This window comes from Anas platyrhynchos, chromosome 9 (assembly GCF_047663525.1).
Source record: "Anas platyrhynchos isolate ZD024472 breed Pekin duck chromosome 9, IASCAAS_PekinDuck_T2T, whole genome shotgun sequence".
Classification (NCBI taxonomy): domain Eukaryota; kingdom Metazoa; phylum Chordata; class Aves; order Anseriformes; family Anatidae; genus Anas; species Anas platyrhynchos.
In genome coordinates, this window is record NC_092595.1 from 20,628,249 (window position 1) to 20,649,604 (window position 21,356).

Here is a 21,356-nt window from a genome sequence, read left to right on the forward strand (position 1 = left end):
TGGGAATATGAAACTGAGCAATTCTGAAACCTGTAAAGTCATAATATTTTTGGTCATTGAAATCTCCTGTCAAAATTATTAACAGTGTCTGTGTTGGGTCTGTGAAACAGTGAATTTCAAATGGAGCAGAAAGTTTCAGACGGACAGTGAACTTCTTAGGCATTCATGGTCAGCTGGAACGGCAGCATGGAACAGTATGTGTCTTCCTTTGCATGCCACCACAGATTTTTGGCGCTTTCCTGGCAAAAAGATAATAAAAATTGTAAGGAACTCAGAGGAGTACTAAGAAAGAGGAAACTGAAGACTGAAATTAATAAAGAACAAATTATAAGTGTACTATAAATACAATTTGCAAAACATGGCTATTTTATTTAGAATAAGGTTTACCACTTAAAAAAAAAAAAAAAAAAAAAGTACTAAATTTAGCTTAGTGAAAAATAAAATCTGCATATGCAGAGAATGAAATTTAATGAACTAGCTAAGTTTTTTCCTTTTCTTAGATATATCTCTTTTTTTTGTTTCACAAGTTACTGAAAATACATATCAAAAGCCATAACTGATCTTCAAATGTGGAACTTTGTGAACACAATTTAATGTTAGAAGTAATGTTATGATTCTTGATATGAAAGACATTGTTCATCATAGAATTTGTTTTGTTAAAAAGTTTATTTTCATATAAATCAAAGCCATATATTTTCTTTCTTTCTGATTTGAGACATCCCACTGTCTGTAAATATCCTTGAGTTGAGGCCTCTCCTCTTCTCCAGATGTTTCAGGAATGTAGTCATTCTATCTTTTTTTTTTTTTCTTCATCACTAATTGCTGTATCTTTTAAGGCAGACGGTTAAAAGTTAAGTGGTTGAGAGAATGTGACTGGACCATGTTAAATTAAGGCCAGCAAGGGCACAGGCTGCGACAGTAACTCATATGTATGTTTCTGATCACTGACCCTGAACTTGCCTTATAGTCCTTCACATAAATTATGATAGTCTGAAAAGAATTATAATGAAATATTGTTTTGGGGAGTGTCAGGCTTCCCTTTCAGTCTTAACAGACACACTTGGAAGCAGAGTGGGTTTCCTTTGGATCCTCTCATTCCTCAAATATGAAGCTTTAAGCATTTCAATTTGGAACTTGTATCCCACCCATCTCCTTGCTTCTCTTAAGAGTTTCCTGAAAATTCTTGTCTCTTGTACTACTGCATCAAACTAACTGCAGTTTACTGATTATCTTGTTACTTTGTCCCTATCTTTTATAACGCTCATGTTGACTAGACTGTTATCAAGATTTCATTAGTGTTTCTTTAACCACAGTATCTTAAAGAGTGTTTATCCAGAGGATCAGGTGATGACTTTGAGGAGTGATGAAGGGGTTTCCCTGACCTCTCTGATGCTGCACAAGCTTTGTTTAAAATGATGTGTTTATGTAAAGCTCAGACATATATCATACTCATAATAATGTTTGGAAACTACTGGATTATAGTACCAATAATGACCAAAAGGAAAATACAATATGCAGAAAATCTAAATGCAGGGATTTCTTCTTAGGGACTAAAGAAAAACTTCATGGAGGAAGTGAAAGAGTTGTTGGTTTCACGCTAATTTACACTCTACTTCTGATCACTGCATAGACTGAGTATTTTTTTGAGCTTCTCTGGCTGAAATAAGTTTCTGTCAGTTGCTGTTTTCACTTCCACTAGTCAGCCCTTTTTAATGAAAATGAAATTTTGCCAATTTTATTTCAGGCAACTTCCTGCTTTTGAATTATAAGTGGACTTACAGGCCTATGTGAACAAAAGGGGAAAATATTGTAGGTCCTTATTAACCTCTGCAAGCTGCTGGAGAGAGGGGGGGGAGATAACTGACCCAGCCTTCTCCCATTTTTGTTTACAGTCAGGGAAAAGAATTCTTGAAAGTTTTTGTGAACAGAAATCAAGCAAGAGGATGAGAATGGATTGAAGTAATCTGTTCTTTTTATTTATATATATATATTTTATTTTATTTTTGAGGAGGAGTCAGGTATAGCTTTGAAGTATTTCATTTGTCTTTTTATATTTTTAAGATTATTTGTGACACTTACCATATATCATAAACATTTTTGAATAGCAATTAGTTCTGAATTATTTTCTGAAAAACATTACATGTAAATGAAGTTTTCATCAATTTTAGTGCATTTGATTCACTGTTGAATAGTTTCTTTATTTTAAAATAAACAGTATATTTACAGAATATAGCATTATATTTATTTATAATGAATAAAAAGAGTTCAAATAAGTAGAGTCTGTGTAAACTAAGAACAAGTTGTATTCCACAGAAATAACAAGGTCCATTTTTCAATAAGAGCCTTTAGGAAGTATGAGATCTGCTTGAAATCAGTGGTTCTCTTGTTATTGGCATATATGTATGTCAGCAATTCTCACCCTGCAGGTCTGGCAATTTACTTCTCATGTTTGAAAATGTGAATAATAATCTGCAAGCAAGAACACACAACAGAAACATGTAGATGGGAAAAGATTAGAATGAAGGTTCCAACTGATTGTTATTTGTGCTTTTTTTTTTCCTTTTCATCTGCCTGATATAAGTATTATTAAAATCAGTACAAAACAAATGTCTAGGTGACTTAGAGCTTGACTTGCACTTGAAAGCCAGATGGACCTGTGCTCCTAAATCAGTTATGTGTGTCTGGGAATTCCACTGGAATCTATAAAGAATCTTTTAACTACACTACAAATTAAATATAACCCTAGTTCCAAATATAAATTTCACTGTGTAAATTAATTCTACAGTCTTGTTTTGTCTGTAGCTGGGCTACACAGACTGGTAGAATGGCTTCAAGAGGTGTGAGTGATTTTTTTTTTTAAATAGATTTATGCCATTTCTATCCCCATAGCAACAGTGCAGCCCTCATTCATATTAATTAGCACTTAATTCAGAAGCTTTATGGCAATTTGAATGATAGCACATAAAATATAATTATTTTGTTATTGCCTTTATCCGTTATTTGTGCATTTCTATAAAGGGATGTTTAGGTTTTGATTTGGTGCATCATGGAAATAAAATTGCTTTACATGTACATAAATTTACAATCCCGCAATTTAGGAGTTGTTGGATTTTTTGTTGTTTGTTTTTGTTTCTCTCAGGTATGCTTTTTTGAGGAACTATCTGAGAGAAAACTGTTATGAAAGGGGAAAAAAATCTTACCCTACTATTCCTCCTTTTCAAATAACCTTTTACCATTGTTTTGAAATTGCTACTCCAACTTTACCAGACTCAGTAATCGCTGAGTTAGGCACATAGACAGAATCTAAGAAAAAACAAAACAAAACAAAAACCCAACACTGAGGATATTTAGTGTTGTGGTGAAACTGTGCAGAGCCTGAGTAATAAACCATCTACCAAATCCTTCCATTTGATTCCTACATATAGGAAAGTCAAAGGGCAAATTTCCTACTGGAATATGTTGAATCAATTAATGTTTATGATGGAAACCAGGCAGGCAGGCCACTTGGTTACCTTCCAGACATTTACAGTGGGCAAACTGCCCAGGCCAAGTAGCCACTCACTGAGTGCTTTGATTCTGGACTGGAAGACTCTACAGGTTCCCCATCCTGAATACATTGACTTTCAGACTTGTGTCTGTGTTTTATTCCAGGCTGATAATTGACATTCTTACTGTTCACTTGGAAGGGACTGCATAACTGATAAAGCCTATTATTGTAAAACTCTACTCAGGTATATTAAATTTTATATTATGAAATCACTATAGAAGTAGATGTAATGGAAGGAGAAAGGCTATGTGTGTGTGTATAAATCCATATATATAAACTTTATATATGGACACTATGTTAAATAAACAGTTTTATGTATATGAATGTTATGTATATATACATAAAGCTGGCATATTTAATATATAAATTACCAAAGCTAGAAATTCCAATTACAAGGGAGATCACCTAATTGACAGTTTAATGATACATACAGTAACTACAAAGTGAAATTGAATGCCAGTTGTTACACTAACAGTGAGCCATAAGAATACAACTTACTGATTAGAATACAAATTTCTAAAGCATTCAATAAATAAGTAAAAATAAAAATATGCAAAAACTGAAAATTTAAATGAGTATCAATAATATAAAATTGAAACACTAATCATATCATATAATTAGACCATTATAGTCCACCTTGACAAAATTAAAAGGAAACAATTCACCATGCTAGAATTATACAAACTGATATGTGCCTGAGAAACAAAATTTTCCTGTTCTGAAAAATGTAGTCATAGATCAGTACACATGGAATGCAGATCTATCAATGCATAGTTTTTTCTACAGGAAAAATATAGACATTTTGCAAAGTATTTTTTAATTTATTTGCATGTATTTTGGTATCTGCTTTGCCCTCTGTGACCTATCAAGAGATGGAATCTTGTTATGACTTTACAGAATATCCCAGGATTTCCAATATAATTAGAATTTTCACTGCTATTGTGAATACAGTTGATCAAATTTAAAGGAGTATATAGTTCCACAAAAATTACTTAGACATGAAAATGTATTACTTTAAATGAAGTAAAGTGCAAGGACTTAAAGCTGAATTCCACAGCCTTACCAGAGTGGGAAGATATAAAGGCACTGAAGATTTATGACATGGCTCTCAGTGCTATACAGTCGTAAATTTATTGTAGACATACATGTTTGAATGCTTGCTGATCCCCAGATATCTTTCATTTGGATTTTGGTCATAACTGAAGGGTTTTAAAAATCATGTGTCTGTAATAAAGACAGAAAATGATACAGCCAGAGCTTTAATTAATGTCTGGAGAATCTTGGAATGTCAATCCTGTCTAACCCTAAATTGCAATGCTAATGCTAAAACCTTAGAATAAATTGCTAATTTAGTGGTATTTATTGCAACAGTGAGCATACTGCATTCATGTCTTAATTCAGAGTTAGTCTAACAGGTTGGCCTAGGTACTCGCTTCTCCTAGAGTTATAGTTTGTTTTTTTCTTTACTTTTGAAATGTAAGAAAATCTAGAAGGCTTAAAAATTAATAACTGTATTATTCACTCTCGTTGCAGCAACAAAATTGCTATCTCTGTATGAGCAAAGACTAATCTATATTGCCTACTTAGCACTATTCATACCTGACATTCAAAGGAGGGGAGACCCGTAATGCCTGCAGATGTGTGTGGGAAGTGCAAAATCACATACCAAAACCTTGAATCTCAGTCTATACCCAGAATTAAATATTTTGTTTCTAAAGGTAGACAATGATGAATTTTAATTGGATTTTGATTTGTAATGTTCTCAGAGCAACAGTTTCCAGATTAATAACTGCTGTTCAACATCCAAGCAAGGCACTGTGCCACTTTGAATGCATCATATGACCTATCTGCAGCTCAGTTCATTGTCTTTAAAACTAATAAAATGCTTTAATTCTCATGGCATCTTTAACTCAAAGATCGTGGGTCTTAATTCAAGACTGTAGGCTGCCTGACAAAAGCAGTATGGTATAGATGACAATAACAGTGTACTTGATTATTTTCAGAATTTAAATTAGCTGAACAACTTTACTTAAATAGGAAGGAAAAAGACTTTTGGAATAAGTTGAATAAACCTGTTCTTAACAAATAAAATGCTCAAAATTGCCTACATTCCTAAGAATCTATCCAGGATGCTGAAGAGGACCAGGGAATTACACCATTTTCTTTACTGAATATTCCAGGAACTTCTATCATATACTGGAGTAACTTCTCTCTCTCTTGCAGTTCAGTTTCCTCCTCCTTTTGCCATTTGTCCCATAGTTTATCACTTCACCACCTAGACACAATAGATCTAGGGGAGTTGTCTTTACCTCTCCTAGGTAGTTGTATTGTCCTAAGCAGTGCTGTTCACCACGTGTACAACCTGATAGTGTTCAGCTTTTACTGAAGTGGATCTTTAAACAAATTAAGCATTAAAACATTTTTTTTTTAAATAAAAGAAATATTGTCTATTTGATTAAAATTCTGGTTAAATGCAACTACTTCAGTTGATCTATCCATACAAAGATGCAGCCAGAAAAAAAAAAAAAAAAAAAAAAAAAAAAGAAAAAAGTCTCTATTAAAATCTCTGGAGGTAATTCCATGTAATTGAGTCTTAAGCTTTTTCTAATCTATATGTAGCCACTGAACAGAAGCAGGGAAATTTAAAAGGCCGTACTGAGCTAGGACTCAGGAGACCTAAGGTAAAAACTTCACACATTTTCTTACTTCTTTATGCAGTGCAATAGGACTGGTGTAATAAGAAGTAACTCAACAAACCCTCTAGGAAGCCAGTCCTACAGAAGTACTGCCAGAGAACTATTGGTATTGCAGTGCCCATGGCAGTTCAAAATTGAGATAACAAGTGAGCTTAAAATTAAATTTAGACCATGCTTTTTCTGGGCTTTGAGTTTGTTAGCTGACTGTTCCTTGGCTGTAATCTGCTGCTGTCCTGCTGCAAAGCATTGGGTACTTTCCCTCACCGGTATGTGTTTATGATTCCACTGTCTGTCTTGACTTTTTATATTGCATTTCCTATGGAATTCAAACTCACTGTCATTGTACGTGTGTTCTGTTCTATGCCTAGCCACAATTTCAGATGAAATGATAAATTACCACTTTGCAGAATGAAAATGAGATTCATATAGCCATTATGATTGAAGACCAAACAACAGTGCGGAGGCTAAATATATTTGGATACCAAAACACTTTAATCACAAATACATTGATTTTACATATTGCATGGCTTCCTTGTTCTGTGGTTGCAGTGGTGTGGCCCAGGACAAACCAGGCAGATGAGCCTGTGTAAACCCTGTGCAGGGTTCTGGGGGACCCTGGCCTCTGTTGGGGTCTTTGGGTGTTGCAGAGAGGTTTGAACCCTGTTGCAGTGCCGTAGGAGCAGTCTCTCAGGTGCTCCTTTATCAGGGTTCTCTCTGGAGTCTGTAACCCAGTATCTCTTGGAGTCTCCTGGAAAATTATTTTCCACAGGTACAGGATTGGGTAGTGAATATTTCCTTCATGACTATCCAGATTATGCTGATGTGTGCTGTTGTGAGCTCTACCAACCTGTGTGTTAAGGGCTTTTTTGGACACAGTTACACTTTTTAATCATCAACAGGTTATTTGCATAGTTTGGCTATCTATTTTCTTGATCACTCAAAACCTATTCAAAAATCATTCTGTTTTTGGTTTTTTTTGTTTTTTTTTTTTTGTTTTGGTTTTTGTTTTACTTTTGGGGTAGGTGGAGAAGAGTACAAGGAGCTGTTTTCATAGTTCCACTTAAAAGCTTGGTTAAAGTTCATCTACGGCAGTATTAACAGGTATGCTAATCAGACCTAACTCTCACACTAACTGCTACAATGGCTGAGCACAACTGAGATGGAGAGCTTTGGCATTTCTGCTTCTTCCCATGGTTAAAGAGTCCATTTGTTGTTCCCTCGGAGACTTTTGCTTGCCTTCTAGACAAAGGAAAAAGAAGCAAAAATAAAAGGAGTGTACACATTTTAAAATAGAACAGGTGGGAGAGACCATGACAAAATCTTCACAGGAATATCTCTGTCCTTACTACAAATTCCTAAACTTAAAATATGTCTAGGAAATTCCCTGCACTTTCAAGGAATTTCCCTGTGCTGTCTAGGAATGTCTCAGCTTTCCAGTAATTCCTCAGTCCTAGTATACCTTTTGAGGAATTGTTATAGCTAGAAACTTTCCAGAAATTTCTCATAGCTTTCCATTAGGTTTTGACTGATTTCTAGGAACTTCCTTTTATGAATAATGATAGCAATATTACAGTGATTACTGGGATTTTTTTCTATCCAGAACCTTTTTACAAATTTCTGATCATTTTCTAGTTCCTCAGTCCGAATTTTTTCTAGGACTTTCTTGTAATGTCCAAGAATTTCTCACTACTTGCTAGGAATTCTGTCTAGGATTATTCTAGGTCTTCCCCAGTGCTTTTCAGGAATTTCTCATCCCAGAACCTTTCTAGGAATTGCACCTTGCTTTCTAGGAGTTTACCGCTACTTTCTAGCAATTATAAATTCTAGAAACTTTCTAAATATTGTTGAGCATTTTTTTTTAGGAAGTTTTCAATGCTTTCTGAAATTTCACTAATCTGAAAACTCTGAAGTGTGCTTTCTAGGAATTTTTATGCAATTTCTAGGAATTTCCCACCACATTTGAGAAATGCTTAACTTCTTACTAGGAGTTTTTCTGTTTGGAACCATTCTATGAATTCCTTAGTGCTTTCTAAGTGTTTTCCTATGTTTTCCCAGAATCCCTTGATATTGAAACTTTCTAGGAAATTTCCAGCATTTTCTAGGATTTTCCCTAGTATGTTTCCTTCCACGAACACTTCTGTTTAGAGCCTTTCTAGGAGTTTTGCAATCTATAAAGGTTCTCAGTGCAAAAGCATAAGGAACTAGAAAAAAAAAAAAAGGTTCTGCATAATTATATTTACAAAATTATGTGTGGCTGGCCAGAAAGAAACAAGCTAAGGAAAAATAAAATAGGCTGTGAATTACAGTAGCTCACAGTAGCAATTTAGGTCATAGAACTTTCACCTGTACTAGCTATAAAATGTACCTGCCAAATACATGCTACTTGGAGCCAAGTTTCAGTATCAGACTGATTAAATTAACACCTCTGCGCAACAGTGCCATATGATGGCAGACTTTGTAACAGTGCAAACTGATTTATGGTTGACTCAGTTGTAATGATCAGACTCAGAATCATTGTTCTTGAGTACGTTTCATATCTGCCATGGCAGAGACACCTATTATTTAATTCTGCTGGCTGTAAATTAATTAAATAGATTGTTTATAAATTTAAATAATAATAATAATAACTTATTTCCTGGATACTTTTTAGTTTGTTCCTAGCCTATAGGTATATTTTAAGACATATTTAGGAAGGAGTAATTTCACTATATTTCATCATCCTTTGTCTGGTGCCTACAGAGATTTTCTGGATTTATAGACAGAGACATAAGCTTTGTCAAGTAATAGTCTACCTGCTAAAGCCAAATACTATTCATTTCAAAATTTAGTTGAAATAATTCCTCACTGCAAAGACTTTACTTTTCCAGAATATTCTTTCCTCAAAGAACCTACAAGTGCTTTATAAATTCTGGCTTTGAGAATCCAAACAAAGTATTGGGCATCCTTGGGATATCACTCCACACTTCCTCATTCAGTGAGCAAATTTTTATGTGGTTCAGTAAACACAAGGAACCATGTACATACATGCTGTGATGTAGGATCCAAATGCCATTTCCTATCCAGGCTCATGTAGTAGATATGCAGCACCTTTGAGGACAGATTTTGTTCAATGTCATACCTCTTATGAAGAGGGTTAGAAATATTCTCTTCTAGACACAAATACCTAGGCATTAAGGTAGTTCTAGCGAATCTAAAGAGGTCACATAGAAAACAAAGCACGGGTGAAGAAGAAATGTCCTAGATCTTATTTTTGCTGCTTAGTTTTGCAGTATAGGAAAAACAGATATTTAGAAAGACAGCAGGCTGACTTCTCCAGTCATTTCAGTAAAAAAATTATGTAGGGGCTCTGGAAGACTAATGAGAATTCCTCACTGCAAACTTGTTAAGGTGTAGGACTTCAGCCATAAAGTAAGCCTTGAAACTGTTGACTTAGCTGTGTACATAAAGATTAGTGAAACAGTTGAGAGGTGAATCTACCTATCTATACAGCTTCTTGGATCAGCTCATTCTCATTTCAATTGCTAAGTGCTTGGTAGAAAATATTGCCTAATGGCACTAACAGCCACTGTTTTTTGTTTAGTATGGTGGTATGTATTGCCTCCATTTGAAAGGGTGATAGCAACAATCAAGGTCTTTCAGTATTAGCAGTTTGTGCCAGACAACTAAAAATAATCACCGTCATATATTCCTCTAAAATATATTTTTTAAAAAAATCAAATAAAATTATATCGCTTGAAAATAGAGAGTCTTTAAAGTAGCAGTCCTTTAAAAATACAATAGTTCAGACTCATCTGAGATTTCATGGGTCCTGTAATAATGCAGCTGTTTTCCTCAGGGTGTTCTCACTAATTCATAAAAAAAAAAAAATAAAAAAAAAATGTACTTGTTATGAGCATTCTGAAACCCCAAGGAAAGCAGCTGTGTTTTTGACGAACTGGGCCACATTTTCAACACCTCTAGCAAAAGAGACATTTATAGAGGAATTCTATGTATTATATATCCATGAGCAACATTTTTTTTTTTTTTTTTTACGGGAACAGCATATAGTGCTCTTTGCAGAAATTTACACAGCAAAACAGCCAAACTGAACGTTGACTTGAGCTGCAATATGAAATTAAAAACATGACCTCCAGCAGAAGACTTGCCCTAAACTCAAAACACGCCACCCAAACTGAACTTAAAGACAACTAAGGAAATTAATAAATGATATAGACATGTTAGATGTTAACTTTGTATGTTAAATTCAGACTTTTTTTATTCTTTTCATTTTTTTGTTTGCTTTTAATGCATTCCTGAAGTTACAAAAATGTAAGGAAGAGTGATATTAGTAGGGGATTTTGGTAAACGTGTTTTCTAGAACATTAGTAAAATATATAGTCAAGACAAAACAGAAACTTTTATGTGTCCTATGTTACCCATTCTCCCCAAAGGATTATTTTCTTATTTGTTCTCTCAGTCCAAAAGTGGTTATAGCCCCTAAATTGCATAATTTTTGCAGTTTTCAGTTTTATACAAGTTTCATATATATTAGTCTGTTCATATTTATATTCTTTTTTCCCTACATCTACTCAACCAATAGTCTCCATATTTTTTGAAACTTTTCATTTGTCCTTTAAGTATGACATTCTATACAGATCCAATCTTCATGTATTAAAACCATCTTTCTCAAGTATCTTTCAATAGTATAATTTTTCATCACAAAGGTTTTCCTATCAGTATTAGAGTTTATTTTTTCAGTTTTTAAATTGTTTCATACTCAGACGACCTAGCTGAAGTGAGTTTCTTTCATCCACTGACTTCCCTCAGTCTACTATTGAACCCTGTATTGTAATATTAGCATGGGAGTTCCTTAGATAAATATACTATCATTTCCTATTGAAATGTCTTTACTACTAAATGTTGTTAAGTTTTCCAAGTGAACAGTAGCTAATCTATTTTTTCTTTTTGTCATCCTTTTAATGCCTTATTCTTTGATCTGAGTCCCTCAGGATATACTTGCTCCTTGTCCTTTTCTTTGATCTTTATCTCTGTCTTTTGTTGTATTTGGCTTTCTTAGTTACATCTCCTACATCTCCTTTTTGCTATCCTTCACCTTAAGGTTGCCACCCCATTGCAATGCTTCATCTGTCAACTATCTTCACCAGCTTTCATTTCTCTCTCTCTTTTTTTTTTTTTTTTTTTTTTTGGTTGGGGGGGTGGGGGGAAGGCTGCTTTCAGGATAGCACTTATCTCATGGCTCTCTTGATCCCAGTCTATTTAACAGACAGGCTGTTCAATGTTGTTTCGTAGTTTGTTCATTTTTTTCCCTGAGATGTCTTAGTTTTCCATGCAACTTAATTATCTTCACTGATATTTGTGATATTTGACTCTTCTATTTTTTTCCTTTTTTTTTTTTTTTGGGGGGGGGGGGGGGGGGGTGGAGGGGGGAAGTAGGGGAGAGAAGTGGGGCAGGGGAAGGGGGAAGGCAGTTGCTCTTAGCTTCTCAGCCTTGGTGCCAGAACAAGTTTAGGTTCCATCCTGACTAAAGACTCAGGAATGTGAATTATTATCTGTTCACCTGAAGTGAACCATGATTTGTTTTTCCTCATCAAATGATAAATAAGTCCATTTACAATTGTTCAAGACACGATCATTATGACCAGATCATTCCCTAAGCAGAAATTTGGTTGATTTTACACATTTTCATTTTAAGAATAGTTTCCTAAATTTGATGTTTTACAGAATAAAAGACTAAAAATTTAGTTTCTATTCCTGTTTATTAATCTCCCAGATTCCTGACTGTAAAATGTATGCATGAGAATAGGAAATGAAGACTTCTGTAACTTGAAACAGTAAAAACGATAGATGGGTGATCTGGTGAGACTGGGACTGTTACTAGCTATGTATCAGTGAGCAGAAAACTAAAAGAAAGCATAAGGAGTCTGCATCTTCAAGTTCTAAGCACAAGTGGATGCCAGAATACTGGCATTGTTACATCTTCATCCATCCATGTGATAAAGCTTAGATGTTATGGGCCAGTTATAAGAAAAAGCATCCTCTAAGACACTAACAAAATATGAAATGCACATGTTTTAGAACCCAATTTTTCATCTCTTTTTATGGACAAGTGCATGGAACTCAATGACCAGAGGAGAGAGACCAGCAGACAATTTAAGTATCAAGGCTCATGTCCACAGCTTGTCTAAACTTGTGCATCTCTGCTCAAATCAGTAAATTTGCAGTAACATGAAATATCCTAAAATATGTCCAGGAAATATCCTGGCATTTGAATCAATTCTGCTAAAGTACAATAAAAATGATGCTTTCCCTTAATCAGCCTGTATTGGTTTAACAGGAATAAATTTAGAGAATGAGATGAGAATGTTTTTCTGAAATTTTGCATGTGTAAACACAGTCAAATGCACTTACGTGTCAGGTCCCTGTGTAAACAAAGCTATGGAAATGAAGGGTTAGAGGACAAATCTCACCAATTTATATCTACTCTTATTTCATCAAGTTCATTAAGAGGAGAAAACTAGGAATATTAAAACTTAAGGGTCAGATCCAGTAAATCAATGAGCTATATGAATGGCTTATTGCAAAGCACAGTATAAGTCAGTGGAGAGATTTCCATTAACTTCAAAAGAACTTGGATTAGACTCGAGTGTATTAAGGCTATACAGCCAAAAATGTGTGCAAGTGAAAATCAATGCAGACTTGTGAAGTATTGTGGATGTGCTTGCAGTTTCCTCCTGTTAGCCTTGACAGCAGTTAGTCCTCAAATGTGTTTCCCTAATTCACTAAAAAATTCATGAATCAGGGTTTAAGACTTCTCAGCTACAATTAATGATGTTTTTAATGATTGCTATTTTAATATCTGTCAAGGCCAGGCATCTCTCCAGTAAGGTAGAGATGGTAGCAAATGGAAATATAGTAAATGATTAACTAAGAGTGGGGGGAAAAAAAAAAAAAAAAAAAAAGCAAGCTTTAGAATACCTACTATTTTCTTCTATCCACCCCCAGTGGTCTTGTTGTAAATAGGAAGCAGCATTGGGGAAGCAGTGTAGACTCAGAATACTCCACACGAAAGAGCAAATCACATAAAAACCTCTAAACTGAGTACATTGTCACATTTACATTGTCCAAAGAGCTCCTTCATGTATTCTTTTAGTCGTTTAAAGTATCTTTTCATTAAAAACTTTTTTTTTCTTTTTTAATGGGAAACACTTAAACAATGTTTTAATGGGTAGTGAAAAGTGAGCGTAATCTTTATTTGCTTGTCAGAAAGCTACATCCCACTTACCATGGATGTAATATAGTGCTCTGATGCTTATGGTTATATAAATATATATTTTATTACATTATTCCAGTAGATTTTACAATATTCAGGATTGATGCAAGAAAACTGGAAGAGAACGTACAGCAGATTTCTCTTATAAAAGAAATATCAAATGGTTAAATAGGGTGAGAAAGTGATGAAAATAAATTAGTGTTCACATTATCTGTTGAACATTGAGTCAGTCCTATGAACTGACTTATGCAGTGGAAGGAAAGACAGGAGATGATCATTAAACCCAAGAGTGTTTCATATTGTGTCTGTTTAAGAAAGTAGAATTAAGTTTCCTAACTTTTACTGATTCATGTTCCATTATTAACCAGTATTTTCTAACATGTTGCAGTGCTGGACACTTCACAGTGTGACTGGCGTTACTGTTTATAATCACATTATAATGCCAGGCATTGTAGACATTTTTTCCTTGTGTTATCTATGAAGAATATGATCTGAAGCAAATGTACAAAACTGTAACGCACTTTGATTTATGACCTCAGCAACTTACGGACTAGGTAGTCAGGAAAAGCTTGAGAGACTGTTCGGTAATTTTGATGATAGAGATCGGGGTTTTACAGGCTGTATCTACGCTTTAATGTTGAGGAAGAAAAGAGCGCAGTGTTTCCTGCCCTGCGGGGATGACAGCAGTGGGTGCTCAGGTCATCTCCCAAAACTGAGCTCAGCAGAAGCTTCTGCAGAGCATCAGACTGGAAACTGGGAAGCAGTCCTGGTTACTGTTGCATTAAAGTAGTTGAAATTAAGCAAAGTATAGGAAAAGGAGAGTGTAACTGCCAGTTACCCAATCGTTTTGATTGGGAAATCAGGTAATGGGTCAGGCTTGACTGACTGCCCATATGTACACTACTTCAGTTCCGTGGCTACACAACAAATACTTAAATTCCTAGCAAGTCATGAATTTCCCAAAATCTACCATTCCAGAAAGGAATGGTCACACAGGCATATTAAATAGGAATCTCAGTAAGTACAGGATAAGTATAAAAATGCACCTCTATAAACTATGCTGACAGAATTCAGTGGACTTTCTGCACAAAGCCTGTTGAGTTGGTGTGTTTGTCAGGATGGGCTTGCTGAGGTAGTTGAATTGCCAATGTGCTACCTCAATGCCTTGTATCTTCTGCTGCATTTGAAGGGCCTATGCTAACGTGGCAAGTTGACCCTGGTAATATGTGTGTTTATAGACAGTATGACACTCTTCTGGTGAAGTGTCACTGGGCACAGCATATGTCAGAAAAAAATGTTCTTTTATTTACACAGAACAAAGCATTTTAATCTTGAGGCTGAGAGATGTGTAACCCATATGTAGTCCTGCACACCTTCAATGTTATCCCTTTTCTTGGAGTTATGGCCTTATTAATGATAAGATAGATACATTTGATTCAAAACAAGCAGCAACAAAAACTGAGAGATCTACCATGCCTGTATGTGTGACAAAGTTGGAAACAGGTTCTGAAAATAAAATAATAATAAAGATAACTTCTTGCTTTGTACTTCAGCAGTGTTGAGGCAATGTATGAACAAAATATCCTATAAACATTCAGTTATTAGTATCAGATGATAGCTGTCTCTGATTTTACAAATGATTTTTAGAAGAGTTCTTCAGAGAAGGTAGCTGTACATCCTGTCTCACTGTACATCTACTTACTGTTCTAATAAACCCATTGCTTCCCAGTACATCTGAAAACTGCAATCCTTCTATGTTATGACGTCCTACTGGGACTTAAAGGGGGCCTACAGGAAAACAAGAGGGACTCTTTCTCAGGAAACGTAGTGATAGGACAAGGAATAATGGATTTAAACAAAAAAAAAAAGGGCAGACTTAGATTAGATATTAGGAAGAAATCCTTCTCTGTGAGGGTGGTGAGGCCCTGGAACAGGTTGCCCAAAGAAGCTGTGGATGCCCCATCTCTGGAAGTGTTTCAGGCCATGCTGGATGGGGCTTTGAGCAACCTGGTCTAGTGGGAGGTGTCCCTGCCCATAGCAGGGGGGCTGGAATTAGATGATCTTTAAAGTCTCTTCCAATCTAAACTACTCGTACGAGGAACGGCTGAGGGCACTGGGCCTGTTCAGCCTGGAGAAGAGGAGGCTGAGGGGAGACCTCATCGCAGTCTACAACTTCCTCGTAAGGGGGTGTCGAGAGGCAGGAGACCTTTTCTCCATTAACACCAGCGACAGGACCCACGGGAACGGGGTTAAGCTGAGGCAGGGGAAATTTAGGCTTGACATCAGGAGGGGGTTCTTCACAGAGAGAGTGGTTGCACACTGGAACAGGCTCCCCAGGGAAGCGGTCACTGCACCGAGCCTGACTGAATTTAAGAAGAGATTGGACTGTGCACTTAGTCACATGGTCTGAACTTTTGGGTAGACCTGTGCGGTGTCAAGAGTTGGACTTGATGATCCTTAAGGGTCCCTTCCAACTCAGGATATTCTATGATTCTATGATTCTACTCTGTGATTCTGTAACAGCCTTCATAGTGTCATGGTTGTGTGGGTTTTTTGGGTATATACACAGAGAATATGTATCAATGTTTGCATGTATATTTTTATGAAGGATGACTGTGGAATAGCTAATTAGGTTCCAGTAATATTTTTAAAATCTATAAAATTACCTTGAAATGACAGTATTTTTTATGTTCCCCTGAAATTTGTATGACTGACATTTCAAGGACAGCGTAAATTATTCAAGACAAATTCCAGCACTCAGATTTAGGATTATACTCACAATTGTCATAACAATTAAACATGCAAACTTATCATGTTTTGTTTATGGAATACATTTTTAATATATATTAGATACAAGCTATTTCATCTGAGTAAATATATACCATTTTAAAACATTAATTTCCACTTTCTCTGTACCAATACTTTTCACTATTTAATAGACCATTTTTTGCTTGCAAAGAAATTGAAGTCAGACAAACAAGCAAGTTATATTTCAGACTTACAGACTTGTACAATATGGGGCAGCATCTTGCTCTTCCGACTTCAGAGGATTAAAAAAAACCCTTGATTTATATATTAATCAGCAAATGGGTTTGATAAAACTAATTCTGTAATGTTATCCTGAAGAACCTGACAATATTAAGTTGAAAATTTGTCATCAACAAAGTTGTGCTATAACCAGGTATGGGTTAAATAATAAGCTTTTTCCATTTAAGTATTTGTTTTAATTAAACAATTGTTTCCTCCTTCAAATAAACCAGCTACCAAGTTCAGCAACATTCTATTAAAAGCTACTTTATAAATATTCATGTTTATGGAATCATATATTGTATTTCAATATCAGAAAACTTTTTAGTTTGAATTCTGCAGTTATGCAGAAAACCACAATCTTCATAATTCTTCATTATGAAGAATATTAGAAGGTTTTTCGAGTTGTTACTGGCAGTTGAGATGTGTAGTGCTACCAATGATTGTCATAGTATAGAAGGAGAAAGAGGAAAAATTGCCAATCTTGTATTTATAACACATTCAATTCATAAGGCTAAACTTGGATGTACTAAATATTTTTAAAAATACAAATTCTGAAAGAGACGAGCATCTCTTACTACCCAGACTTGAGTAATTTGTTGTAGTCTTCTAATGCAGTATTTCTATAACTAATCAGAACTAGTTTGTTAGATTTGATTATCTTATAAGAACAATAGATATATTAAAAAACAACAACAACAACAACAACAAAAAAACCTCTGTGTTTAAATGGGCACGTATATATTCCTGAAACAATTCTAGAAAGTTCATTACTTTTATGAATAATTGCTATGAAATAAGACTTCGATGCTAGTTCTACAAAGGCTTGGCCTATGTGTTATATATTCTGAATAATGTCTTTTCTGTTTTGTTAGGTTAGGGGTCTAAATACTGGTATATTAGGAAGGAGGAAAGGGAAAGGAAAAGAAACAATAGAAATAGACCTACAGGATTATTTGTTTATATTATCTGCAGAAGAAAAAAAAAAAAAAAGTTTTAAATGCCAGAACTGTCTTGCAGTAATATGTCAATTTCAGATGATATATGTGAATACTGAATCCAGTTTCTTCTTAAAAAAAAAGAAAAAAAAAGTACAGTGCTCAGCCTGACATGATTGACTTCAATAAACATATTTTCTCAGTTTAATTCTCAATTCCAATCTGAGATTGTGATTATTATTTATTGATGAAGCATATGAAAATATGCATAAACTCACCAAAATATATGGAAGAATTAGCAGATTTTCAGTTTCCTTGCATACAACATAAAAATATTTTATATACATATAAAATCTATGCTTCTATAATTAAACAGGATTCTGTAAGAGGAGAAATAAGTTAGGCAAAGAGTTCTGTTAAAAAATAAAGTTCTGTTACTGTTTTAAAAAGTAAACATATGAAATGACAGGTAATTAAATCAATTTTAACTTCCTACAAGAGCATCAAGATTCTTCATCTAAATATTAATCTAGCAAATACTTTGTGAGCGTTTAATAAAAATTGCAACTGCAGCAAAGCAACATCTGTCATCTCGAGTTTCTAACCTGCTGATCAATAGCAAGTAACTATTAGAGAAATTTATTTCACCTTTTGAAATTTCAAACCTCAGGTTTGAAATTTATTTCACCTTTTGAAAATATGCAAGTCTTCTGTTCTCAGGCATCCTGAATGTATCCTTTGACCCCATTTATTCCTCTTCAATTTTAACTGGCAGAAAAGTGATATACTTTGAGAGACTCTAATAATGTCATCCCATGTTTTAGTCATCCACATATCTACTTCAAATTCTTCAGGAGATGACAAGTATTGCTTGAAAACTACTGGTACCTTCCTGTCAGTCCCTTGATTCTGAGATGAATTCATGTATAAGTGAACATTGTGGACCAGTGGAGCAAATCTGAAGCAAATAATGCTTTTGTAATTTTCCAGATCTACCCAGAGAGATCTCCTACATGGCAGGCGATGAAGTCTGACATCTTGGCTACCAAAGTGCTTTATAAAACAAGAGACTTTGTATGGCTGGTGGGGCTCCAGAATATTTAGAATAGTAAATAGATTTCAAAAAACTGATGTCCTGCAATGTAACTTAAATAACTTAAATGAATATTGAAGCACGTGTTTGTTTTTTTTTTGTTGTTTTTTTTTTGTTTGTTTGTTTGTTTGTTTTCTGCTAAGGAAATGTATTATATTACCTGGGAAAAAAGAATGGAATTTGGGGTTGATGTAGAAAGTGGTGTTGCATGTGAGTATATGAGCCCCTTTCTTTTCTTTTTCTCCATTTCATAAAAATCTTATTTCTTAGCTTCCCTTAAAAGTTAAAGGGAAATTGTTGGTTGGGTTTGATCCAGTCTAGGATGTCACAGCTAATAGGTTTTTGGGGCTACTCAACTTGCAAAATATTTAATCTTAATCTTGAATACCTTGGGTGTTGTCAAAAATATTTCCTTTCATGCTTGTAGTCACATTAACAAAAATGAGTGTTTTAGGAAAGCCAATGTTCTTTGTCATATCAGCCTTTTTATTAAATATCTACTGTACATGTATCAATGCACTACATATATCCTTTGTGTTGGCCTTGATGTTGTAGTCTGATCTGCCAGTGGAGGGTCCTGCACTGAATATAGGACACCTTGTTTCCTAGAGTCCTGCATGACTCAAAGGCATAACCGTGTGGTTCAGACTGACAGCGCAGGGTTTGAGGACTGGTCATGGATACATTTTAAACTGAAGATCAACTCATGTTCTAAACAGATCCGGAACACCTTTGGTATCTTGTTGCCCATGGCAATGGTCAGGTTTTCTACCTATGAGTGGAAATCCAGTTCAGCAGTGCCCAAGAACCCAGTGTGTCTACATGAAATACCTCAAGATTTTTCTCTTCTGAATAAATATTACAGAAAGCATTTGAGGCTGAAAACTGGATCTGCAGGACAAGATTATCTATCTCATGAGAGATCAAAATTCTCTTTCACTGCTTTAGAAATAGCTGTTCGGCTGGGGAAAAGGAAATGCATCTGGAAGCTGGGAGAAAATACTGCAGACATTGTGTAGTAGGAACAAGTGGAGTAATGCTAGATCACTCTTCCATATCAGGCTTGTGAGCTTTGTGCTGCTCCATGTCCCTCATCATTCCTGCCTCCATGTTTCCAGAGGAGAGCTAGCAACAGCCAAGCTCCAATCCTATCACACCAGCTGCTTTCATCCAACAGTCTGAGACATTCTCAGCTCCTCTGAGACTTTTGTGAGCCTTTTATGTATTAAGAGTAACAAATAGGAGCATTTAAAGCAATACTAAGTTCTGCTACCTCAGCAGTTTCTTCCTCTATTGTTAGCATTATATCTTCTAGTGGCCTGATCTTTAAGCATAAGTATCTGCTTGTGTGAAATAATAAAAGGAAAAAGTTGTATTTATATGACCTAATATATTTATTTTCAGAAGTGCATGTATGAAAACATACACATGGTTATGTGCAACACTGGTAAAAGAATTACACATAGCCCTGAAGGAGCCTAATATTCATTTTAGAATCCATTAGAGTAACTAAGAGCAAGAGGATATGTGAACTTCATAATGAAGAATATTCCTCTTTTTTTTTTTTTTTTTTTTTCTGGCAGAATTAGCTTCTCACTCATAGGAACAGTTTTCCTGCTATAAAATCTCCTTTAAATGGCTACATTCATTATGCTGCTACAAAGGCATCTAGATGTGAATTTTTTGCTCCTTGCATTTTTTTCTTTACTTGTGTCCAGCTCACTCTCAGTTCACTGATCTTTCAGTGAACTAAATAATTTCACAGTATGCAGGAGTTCAAAAATACAGATGCAGCAAAGCAATTCAGAAATGGTCCTCTGCCTTCTCAAACCACTTGCCCTCTTCGTCATTGCTATATTTAGAGAAAAATATTTTAATATTTTGACAGGAGTTTATGAGTGATACATATACAGTATCAACAGAGAAACAAATAGGACTTGAAGAAATAGTTGTATGGAATACTAATGTATCTCTTCCATAAATAATTTCTCTTACACCTTAAAGAAAATAGCTAGCTGAAACTTCAAGAGCTTCCCAATGCCAGAGTCACTCTTTTAACTCCTCTACAAGTAAATATGCTATTTAAAGGGATTGAAGCCTTACTGTTTACAAGGTGTGGTTTATGTCAGAATAGATGAAATCCTGTGCAAGTAGAATGGGATTGATTTGTGCTCCCTGTTATGTGGAAGTAGTCTCTCAGTCCTGACAAGGCAGCTTGTGGTTTCATTTGCATCACCCAGGTGGGACAATACGCTACTCTCAACCCCGCCCCATGTGTTTTTAAGTCTGTTTATGTTACAAAATGATGTATTTCAAATTTGAGCTAATTATAAAAATCTCATACTCTCACAATATTTTTATTTCAGTAACTTGGGCCATGGTCAAAATATTGTTCTACTTCAGCAGTATTGATAGTGATCCCTAAAATAAATAAATAAGTTTAAATTTGCATTAGTCTTAATAGAATTATGTCAATTTGCATCAGGTTGAAAGCTGTACCAGGAACTTGAGCTGAGTAACAACTTGGCTGCTATACTGAGTGGGACTTTGTAAGATAAAAACCATCATGCTGTGATCCAAAATTTAATCTTGATCATTATCCAATGTCCATTCCCCTTAGGGTTCACTGAAAGTGTAGCCAACAGGAGCATCTATGTTTACTTCAGTGGGTTTACTTCAATTCCAGAGGCTGTCGGAGCTAGGAGGCTGGTACAGTGACAAAATCATTCTGTTGAATGTATCTAGGATTGTTTTTGGTTTTGGTTTGTGGGTGTTTTTTTTTTTT

General features: G+C 35.1%; 1 protein-coding gene across 15 annotated transcripts in view; it reads left to right on the forward strand.

Annotated features, from left to right (window-relative positions):
• LOC119717758 (uncharacterized) overlaps positions 1 to 21,356 on the forward strand; it is a 518,405-nt gene that overhangs the window by 417,862 nt on the left and 79,187 nt on the right. For 3 of the 15 annotated variants that reach the window (XR_011811357.1, XR_005267987.2, XM_072042447.1), the window contains one exon: positions 18,469 to 19,920. The exons of the other annotated variants lie outside the window; for them this stretch is intronic. Coding sequence is in view for 1 of the 3 variants with exons in the window: in XM_072042447.1 (XP_071898548.1) it covers positions 18,469 to 18,512 (44 nt within the window). In the remaining 2 variants the exon portion in view is untranslated. Of the gene's footprint in view, positions 1 to 18,468; positions 19,921 to 21,356 lie in introns of those variants that run through there. 15 annotated transcript variants of the gene reach the window in all.